The sequence below is a fragment of the Cololabis saira genome, chromosome 10 (genome assembly GCF_033807715.1).
Source record: "Cololabis saira isolate AMF1-May2022 chromosome 10, fColSai1.1, whole genome shotgun sequence".
NCBI classification, from domain to species: Eukaryota; Metazoa; Chordata; class Actinopteri; order Beloniformes; family Belonidae; genus Cololabis; species Cololabis saira.
In genome coordinates, this window is record NC_084596.1 from 45,014,197 (window position 1) to 45,024,687 (window position 10,491).

The 10,491-nt window shown below is 42.0% G+C and overlaps 1 protein-coding gene across 1 annotated transcript; it reads left to right on the plus strand.

Moving 5' to 3' along the window:
* The first annotated feature begins 220 nt into the window (after positions 1-220).
* Positions 221-9,573, plus strand: LOC133452125 (uncharacterized protein CXorf38 homolog). The gene is made up of 6 exons (XM_061731339.1): positions 221-444; positions 1,437-1,571; positions 4,066-4,188; positions 8,689-8,838; positions 8,957-9,163; positions 9,241-9,573. The coding sequence occupies exons 1-6, from the start codon at positions 238-240 to the stop codon at positions 9,376-9,378; spliced, it is 960 nt and encodes a 319-aa protein (XP_061587323.1). The 5' UTR covers positions 221-237; the 3' UTR covers positions 9,379-9,573.
* Positions 9,574-10,491: the final 918 nt, after the last annotated feature.

Consider the following 10,491-nt stretch of genomic DNA (forward strand, 5'->3'; position numbering starts at 1 on the left):
CTGCCACCTTGTGGCCGCCGGCTCGCCCTACCTCCCTGGGCGGAGCCACATGTCACAGCCTGGAGGCTGATTTATGGTTCTGCGTTAAATCGACGCAGGAGCCTACGGCGTAGTAACGCGTCGCCGCGAACCGTACGGCATCGGCACTGCGTCGATTTAACGCAGACCATAATTGAGGCTTGAAACTTTGCCTCGCCTCTTTGTTTGGTTTTCCCACTAGGAAGTGGAGTGGCAGACATGGTCCGTGAGGAGTTGTCTGCTCGTCTCAACGACAGGGAGTACAAGAACTGGCTGGTGGCGGGCCGGTGTCTGCTCATCCTGCGGGACGGCCTGCACCGGTTCACCGACCAACACATGAGAGCTTTCCACGCAGATCTGCTCAACCAGAACTCCCTCCTGCGGAGGCCGTGCCAGACCTCCTCATGCAAACCCACAGGGAATAAGGTGGTTTTTTATTATATAACTACTGGGAATCACTCGTAGTAGTTTATACAGGACTGTCTCAGAAAATTTGAATATTGTGATAAAGTTCAAACAAAAATGTCATACATTCTGGATTCATTACAAATCAACTGAAATATTGCAAGCCTTTTATTATTTTAATATTGCTGATTATGGTTTACAGAATGTATGACATTTTTGTTTTTTTAATTGCATTACAGAAAATAAAGAACTTTATCACAATATTCTAATTCTCTGAGACAGTCCTGTAGAGCGGTTGTGTTTTGATCAGATGAGACTAGGTTTGCCACCTTTCAGAAATAGAACTAAGGGATGCCCCATTTCAGCAGCGCAGGCACCAAAAAAAAGGGACATCCCCAAAACTTATAAAATGCATATAAATGTATTTATTTTATATGGGAAAAACAAAATGCTTTGATTTAAAGTTTAAAGTGCTTTAATAGCATTCAACGTGTATGACTAGTGTACAGACAGACAACCATATAGGCAAGGCAAATTTATTTGTATAGCACAATTCAACACAAGGTGACTCAAAGTGCTTTATCAACATTAAAAGCGGCAAGACATAATTAAACAGTACATAACAAATAAAATGATAAGAAAAGAGGTAAAATAAGAAAAAGCACAAGTTGTTAAAAAGTAAGGGCAGTAGAGTACAGCAGGTACATCTCATTCTTACAATGAAGTTCAGGTCTGAGTCAATAATTACACCAAGATTTCTGGCTTGATTTGTAGCTGTCAATCACATGGGGCAATAACTCCCTAAAGAGCCATATTATACACATTTTGTTAAGTTGTAAGCTATCTGTTGTCTTAATTAAATAGTCCTGACAAAATAACACAGAGATGTAGTTAAACAGCACCCCCTTTCAGCCAGTCTTCACAGCTCTGTTCATAGCTGGTGATTTAAAGAGCTGCAGCTTTGTGCTACCCACTTTCAAGGCATATAAACCCGTGTGTTGCTGTGTGTGCAGATTTCACGGCTATGCGGACTGTGTTCAGAGTGGCAGAAGGCCATCCTGGCCCACCACAGACAGCCCGACGCCACCATCAACTGGGCAAACTGCTTTCCTCCTCACTGGAGGACAAACCACTGGGAGCTGGCCAAGGTAAGGTGCACCAGCTACGACATCAATTCAATTCAATTCAATTTTATTTATATAGCATCTAATCATCAGCACACAAAGAACGGTCATATATATATAACCAGTACTGGAGTTGAGGGGGGATGAGGGGGGATGGCATCCCCTCCTGAAATAAAAACGGTCCAAATCATCCCCCCTGTAAAACTGTCACCCCCCCTTTCCATCCCTTATGTCATTTCATCAATGAATGTGGTTTTACTGCTATTTCAACATTTAGAGTCATCACCAGAAAAATAACACCAGAAAAATAACTTATTTGACAATTTTCACCTGTTTCAAATACATTTTCACTTGAAATAAGTAGAAAAATCTGCCAGTGGGACAAGATTTTTTTTGCTTGTAATGAGAAGATAAATCTTGTTCCTCTGGCAGATTTTTCTACTTATTTCAAGTGAAAATCTACTTGAAACAGGTAAAAATTGTTGTTTTTTCCAGTGATGAGTCTTGTTTTAAGTGTAATGAGATTTTTTTACTAAAATGAGACATTTTAACTAGAAATAAGACAAATATTCTTGTTAAGATTTAGAGTTTTTGCAGTGATCCATGTTACTTATCCTGTGAAGGACAGAGTCATATTGATAAGTTCAGAAAAGTGTTTTTAATTGTTGTGTTTTGATGTATTTGATGTAAGCCCAGTGGATATTTAAAGCTTACAGAAGGCTGCATTTAACTGCTGCTATGTCATTCCTGCAGTATTTCTGCAGGGGTTTTGGTCACTGCTATTATTTGTAATATATTATATTATTTGTAATCAGCACAAATTATCTGTCCCCATATGATACAATCCACCATCCCCCCTGATTTTTGTTTTACAACTCGAGTACTGTATATAACCCCACTGCTTGAGTCTCCATGTGTGGACAGAGGACGTCTCCTGGATCTCTCCTTGAATCTGTTGTGGTTTTATGCAGCACAGCTTAAACAGAGACGATAGACTTGAGGCTTATGTGAAATTTAGTCCAGGTTTGATCAGTAGCAATGAATGTGATTTATATTCACAGTTTTCTGCCATTCAGCATCATTTAAGAGCACTGCTTATCACTGTATACTAAATAGGATATCCAGTGGCAGTCAGAGATCTACATACATGCCTCCAGTTCTAATTGTAAAAGCTTTTTTTAAGTGCATTTTTATTGCTTTATTCAAAGTCTATTTACATGGACAGATCTTTTTTTCCCTCCAAACATAACAACTATCATTATGAGCATACAGTTCAACTGTGGTCTCCCAAACCTGAGATCTCTGTCCCCGTGTGCTGCTGCAAACTGTAATCTGGCTTTTTTATGGTGGTTTTGGAGTATTTGTTTTTCTCTTGCAGTATGGACAGTACAGAGTGCATTTTTCTTTCAGACAGCTTTAAAGGGTCCTTAGTGTTTATTTGCACATCTGCACCGTCTATAAAGAGGGACTTCCCTTAAGAAAGTATTCATCAACATCTTAAAGAGAAGAGGGACTGTCCAGCTTGCTTTCAGTGCACGCTTCACTAGCTGACTTCTGCAAAGTTATGAGCGTCCACATGTGCATATGTATGGCAAGCCGTTTTAATATTTAACAGCTAGACTGGATATGTGTTGCAGATATCCACAATTAAATTATTCCTAGTCAAAAAGAGCATTTCAGATATCTACAATTACATTCTTCCTATCCACAATTGTCATTTCAGACATCCACAACGTCATTCTGCCGAGGACAAATGACGTCACTTTTGCCATTCATGTGTGTGGGGTTTCTGATTACAGATATCTACAATTCAGTTGCAGATATCTGCAATGTGAATTACGGATATCTGCAACTGAATTACAACTAGCTGTAATTCCAGTTTCAGATATCTACAATTTAATTCTGACTAGTCCTAATTCCAGTTCAAGATATCTTTAATTCCCCTCAATCTACATTGTCCTTTTTAGATATCTTAAGTTAAGTTTTGACTAGTCAGAACGAAGTTGTAGATATCTTGAACTGGAATTACAGATAGTCATAATTTAATTTTAGATATCTATAATCAAGTTATAGATATCTTGAAATAAATTTTAATTAGAGATATCTCAAATTGGAGATATCTTTAACTTCCATTCTGCCTAGTCAAAATGTAATTACAGATATCTTGAATTAGAGGGCTGACTAGTCAAAATGACGTTATAGATATCTTGAATGACAATTCTGACTAGTCACAATGTAATTACGACTAGTCAAAATGCAGTTGTAGATATCTGCAATGTTAATTCTGGATCGTCAAACTTAGCGATTAAATGTTAAAACGGCCTTCCATACATATGACATGGGTAACTTGTACACTTGTCAAGACACAGCTTCTGCTGAGTGATATTACCGTAATAGTTGTTGGAGCAACAAATGCTGCCATCCAGAAAGCCCTTTGGATGAGTATATAATCAGGCAGAAGAGGCTAAAGGCTGCCACCTGAATATGAGTTTACCAGCGGTGTCTGCCTCCTCTGCAGGCCTACATGCCTCGTGGTCAAGCCAAAGTGAAGGGGGCGGATCAATGTGACACTTCTGCTCTCCTCAACCTCATCAACTACTGTAAATGCTTCTGGCATGTGGATCCCAAGCTGGTTCGACAGGTAAGCATTTATGTTTTTTTTTTTTTTATGACCAACTTCTTATTGATTTTCAAAATAATTTTAGCCCATGCGAGGTAGGATAACAATGAAAGAAAAAAAATATTTCAAACAATATTCAAGAAGATCATCAACATTTCAAACATATACTTGTAACAGTATAAAATGTATCAAAGGAGGATGCTCAGCAATTATAATGTGCACTGAATCCACCCCCCCTCCACCCACCCAATGACTGCACTGATCTCCCCGCCCTCACCCACCCTCCTCCTTTCCTGTCTTGACAAAATACATTCAAGCGTTATCAGACTTAACTTAAATACTACATGAAACACAATCCTTATATGAAAAAACAAAACAAGCACCAACAAAAAATAGAAAAAACACAAAAATACACATTACAATTACATCTAACTCATTTTTACAAAAGAGAACGTGCTTTCTGCACTGCTTTAGATAAGGCATCTACGGTTTCTTTTGCTGCGCCGTGTAATCGCACAACTGATAGTTCCAAAGTCACTACATCCAAAAATAATGAAAACCAGTGACATATATTCAAACCATTTGGAGATTTCCATCTCATGACTAGAATTTTCTTAGCTGCTGTTAGCCCACACAATAATATTTTCTTCTTAATTCTATTTAGAGTGATAGAAGAGTCATCGTTTAACAGTATAATATTAGGAAGACAAGGTATGAAGGTCAACTATCTCAGATAACTTATCTACAACTTGCCGCCAAAAGGAGTTAACACCTGGACATTCCCACATCATATGGGTTTATGTAGCAATTACATTCAAAGAACCTAAAGAACAGACTGGGCTTGTGGTTATTCTAAGTTGACAGCATTTTCTTGGTGATAAATAAAATCTATGATCCGAAGCCGGTTCGACAGGTAAGCACTTATGAAAACAGACACACCACATCGCTTGTGAGCAACCTGTGACTGCTCATCAACACAGTTACTCTTGCATGCATGTCCTATTGCATGCAGACTCTGAAATTGTTCAGGTTCATTCACATCTTTCATCATTTTATCACATGAAAGAAGTTGCAGGATCCTGCACTTGTCTTTCACCCTAAATAGGTGAAGTTTCAACCATCCATTCATTATCTATACCCACTTACTCCTTTGCAGGGTCACAGGGGTCTGCTGGAGTCTATCCCAGCTCATTATAGGCGAAAGGCAGGGTTCCCACTGGACAGGTCGCCAGTCTATCACAGGAACCTTCTTGCCGTGAGGAACAGTGCTGACCACTAAGCCACCGTGCTGCCCCGCAGTTTCAAGTTATAAAGCCTGATTTAAGGTTCTGTGTTAAACCAGCGCAGAGCCTAAGCCTAAGCCTAAACCTGATAGTGCCTTATGTTCCTAACAGAGTTCTCCGTTCTCGGAGTTCAGGTTTACTCGTAGTTCCTAGAGTATCCAAATGTAGATTTGGAGGACGGTCTTCTGGTACCAGGAACCGTTACTATGGAACCAACTTCCAATCTGGGTTAAGGAGACTGAAAACACCTCCACCTTTAAAACTAAACTTAAAACCTTTCTGTTTAGTAAAGCCTATAGTTAGTGTTTAGTAAACCTCTAGTTAGTGTTAGTAAACCTCTAGTTAGTGTTAGTAAACCTCTAGTTAGTGTAAACTCTAGTGTGTTAGAGTCAGTAGTCATAGTTGCAGCTATAGAACTATAATAGTTAGTCTCAAACATAGCTTGGTGGTAGATATGCTGCTATAGGCCTATGCTGCAGGGGGGCACCGACATGATCCACTGGGCGGTGCCTCTCAACCATCTTCTCTTCTCTTCTTATTTTCCTTTCTCAGTTATTAATTATACGTATCTTATCAGCATAATTGTTCTCCATTGTTCTTGTAGTTTGTTTGAATCCCCATAAACGATGGTGAATAAGTGCAATCAGCTCATTAATGACTGCTGCTGCTGCTCTTGTCTGCCCTCACCTGCCAGCGCAGGAGGACAGACTCTGACTGTATATCAAGACTATGTCCTTGTCACTTCCTCAGGGAACGTCGGTGAATCTCCTGACAAGGTTGTCTGGTTGACAGCAGTGAGAACGGGAACAGGCCCAGAAGGATTGGGATGATGACAGTGAATCGTGTTGTCTTTGAGCCGAGGCTACGTCTACATCAGTCCTATTTTCTTTTAAAACACTGAAAACATTTCTAATCTGCCCCCATGTTGACTTTTCAACATCATGTCAGGAAAGATTTTCCTTCATCTTGCATCACTGCAAACGTATTGAACAGCCGTCCATGCTCTCTGTGCATGTTCTCTGAGCATGCTCACTGTGCATGTTCTCTGAGCATGCTCTCTGTGCATGTTCTCTGAGCATGCTCACTGTGCATGTTCTCTGAGCATGCTCACTGTGCATGCTCTCGCTGGAAATACCCTGATATCCGATTTAGGGCAGCATAGATCATAATTAATACTTCTAATAATAATTACATAATTCTTTTGCGCAGAATTGAGACTCTGGCAAGATTTTTTTTCACAAGCTAATTTTGATTGTAATGTCACAATGATAATGTCAGCATTCCAACTCTAATCATTTATCCTGACGGCAGGCCGGTGCAGTGAATTATTATTATAATACATTAATTAGAATTATATTAATAATCTCCTGTTGTAAATTCATTTCTGCCTGTATTTACTACCACAGCGATGTCTATGTAAATCTTGATAATGAGGAACTCCATTTTAAATTTCTTTACTTGTGCCCAACGCCTTCTAATTGCTGGAGTCTTGCATGGGTGTATCCCCCTGGGACCCTCCCCCTACCTTCCAACTGGAATCCCATTGGAATAGGTGCACAGGGTGACCTTGTGCCAAACTGTTTTTTATATGGCCAGTCATTTGACCCTCCTTTGAACCCAGTGGCAGCATATCCCCACCCAACAGTTCTCCCTGGAGAGGGCCTTTCCCTAACCAAGAACACCAGTCAGCTGCACCTGCAGCTCCATCCCCATAATCTCCTCTTCTATACACCTTGACAATAAAGAGCAGTGCAGGCAGTGGTGTTGTAACCGTACTCTGTGGTGACTTTTGGCACTTTTCCACTAGTACCTACTCAGCCCGACTCGATTCGCCCCGGTTTGGTTCTTTTCCACTAGGGGTCTAACGTGCCTGTGACAGGGTGGAGGATTGGGCGTGGTCTGGTGGAGGATTGGGCGTGGTCTGGTGGAGGATTGGGCGTGGTCTGCGGGGGAGCAGCACACAGGTGGCGCGGGCCTGGCCCAGCTGATTGGGCACACCTGTGCCCAATCAATCTCTCCACCCTGCCTGGGTATTTAAAGAGCGGCTGCACACCAGCAAAGGGTTCTGCTCAGAGGGATGACACGGAGCTGCCGAGTGGGCTGTTACACGTCTGTATCTGGGTGAAAATAAATATCGAGAATTTCTCCACGAAACCCCGTGTCCTCTTTGCCTGTCGGCTGACCCCGGGTAGCACGAGCTTGCTACAGTGCCGAGTAGATACTTTTCTGTATCTATTCTGCCGAGGTTCTAAGCTGCTGAGTCGGCTGTATCTGACATCATCACACTACAGGCCACCGATTGGTCGGGGGGTTGGAGTCAGACGTCTGAGTCAGGAGGAGGAAATCAGAGAAAGAGACTCTGACGGATTCTGGTTCATTTTATTCAACCAGCAACGGCAGCAAAAGTCTGTTTCATGATCCAACTCTGAGGGTCAGATGTTCATAAACCTGGTGCTGAGGAGAGAATTAAAAAGATCTAGACGGAGATAAGGAACGACCAGATCTACCAGGAGCTCTGTCTCTTCATAGCTGCTCACGGCTCCAGTTGACTTTTCAGCAGCGCCGAGACATACAAAGAAAAAGAAAAGCGTCGCCACTTGAAGCTTCTCTCACTCTCATGTTTTAACTTGCAGCACGTACAGGACTATCTCAGAAAATTAGAATATTGTGATAAAGTTCTTTATTTTCTGTAATGCAATTTAAAAAAAACTAAAATGTCATACATTCTGGATTCATTACAAATCAACTGAAATATTGCAAGCCTTTTATTAGTTTAATATTGCTGATTATGGCTTACAGTTTACTGTAAGATTAAGATTCCCAGAATATTCTAATTTTTTGAGATAGGATATTTGAGTTTTCTTAAGCTGTAAACCATGATCAGCAATATTAAAATAATAAAAGACTTGACATATTTCAGTTGATTTGTAATGACTCAGAATGTATGACATTTTTGTTTTTGTAATTGCATTACAGAAAAATCACAATATTCAAATTTTCTGAGACAGTCCTGTATATCATCTCCTCCAGGTTCTACATCTTTAGTGTTGTTGTCTTCTTCGTGTAGATCACACAATCAAATACGTCACAGCAGCTTCTCCAACCTCCTACTTCTGCTCCAGTGCTGGATTGTTATGGAAAAGCAACCAGGCCGAGTTGAGTCGAGCTGAGCTGAGTTGAGTAGAGCCGAGTAGGTACTAGTGTGAAAGCGCCATTTGTGTTTGTGCATTTCTTACAGGTGATCCAATACCGGAATGAGCTGATGCACTCTTGTGAGTTTCGCGTCAAGGATGACTGGATGAGGCACTACAGGACCACGCTGAGGCAGTTTGTGCAGCAGCTCAGCCAAGTGCCACAGATGGCAACAGTTGAAAAACAAATAGAAGATGTGAGCATGATCGTGAACACGCTAGTGTGCTGTCGCGGTGACGTATTTTCTGAAATGCTAGTGCTTAACAGTGGCGGTGATGTGATGTGATGTGTACTTACTGTTGTTTTCCGTGCAGATGCTGTCTGTGGATTTGTCAATAAGTGTCTTGGGTGTGGACCGAATGGATTCGGCCGGGTTGTCGGACGGATTACAAGCTGATTCTGTCCCCCAACTGGAGACCAGCCCCGAGAAAATCAGCCAATGGGAAATCGAGCTGCTGCAAGAGATGTTTCAGGAGTGTATGCATGCTGCTCCAGGGGATGATGAAGACGCCCTTACACAGGTGAAGTTAACGTGCAGAGACCCGTTAAACGAGGCATATATGTCTAAAGGTGACTTGATGTTCTGTCTCGTCCTCAGGACGCAGAGCAGTTGAAGAGGCTGGGGGGGCTCCTCCAGGCCAACAAAGATCTCAATGAGAGGTTTCCCACCATTCTTCAAACCATCAACTCCCTGGAATCCGCTTCATCGGCAGGACATGGAGACACAAGTACATGAACTTGTGTCTGTCATCTTAAAGAGCTCATGGACAGTACTAAAGTGGAACAAAGTTCTGTGATTATTCTAAGAAACGGAGGGAAACGTATGTGGACAATTAAATCCATACATGAGTGTGACTGTAATGCCTTTATATCCTTTATCTCTTGTTATATCTTTACAGAAGCACATCAAATACAAATAGTTGAACTGTTGTATGTGTGTATGTTTGCGATCTGGGAACCACGTGCACCAGCAGCGTGTCAGCAAAGCCAGGCAAGTGGATGCTATGAGCGCAGAGATACGCCGATAATTGCTTGACATGTTTCAGTTCGGGTTGCTATGGCAACAGTAACTGCAGCTGTCTCCCTGACTGGCCTGAAGTTTTCTGGATGGGTCTCTTGCGTGTTGCTAGTGACTGAAAAACTGCTGTTCTTTACAACTGTGAGCAATTACAGGGGACCGATTATGAAAAAAAGGTTTTTTCTTGCTTTAACATTTATAAAGTGGTCTCCCCTCAGCCTGCCAACTCAGAGAAGGAGGAAAGCAACCAAATTCTGCAGTGTCTGTACAGCCGCCTGGGTGAGCCGTCCAGTGTGATGTGACTTCTACGAGCCAATAAGATTCTGCTCCCGTCCTGAGTCACGACAGGAGCAGAGTTTGGCCTCCGATGCGTGAAACCACACCCACAACTATAAAACCGTGTAACTGCATGCGAGCGTCCGACTATCGTAGCACTGCGTGACATCAGACGCTCTCTGTCCATCTCCCTCTAGCAGCTGCCACTTTATTGAGGTTTTTGTAGTGAAATGAGGAGGAATCATAGAGATAACTTCTCATTTCAACTAACTGGATCCTTATCCGTGACCGTTTCCTACAGCACGGCTTTCAACGCGAGCGGCAGGAAACGGCCAGCTCTAAACGGCGCGCCGCGTCACGCTGCGCAGCGCTGCGTTGCTGCGGCCAGTTAGGACAGTCCAATTGAAAATAAAGCAATGGAATTGATTTTGTCGCTGACGCTCGCTCGCATCACATGCAGTTATGACATGGTTTAAAGGCTGATTTATGGTTCCGCGTTACACCAATGCAGAGTCTACGGCGTAGGGTCTGCGTCGATTTAACGCAGAACCGTAA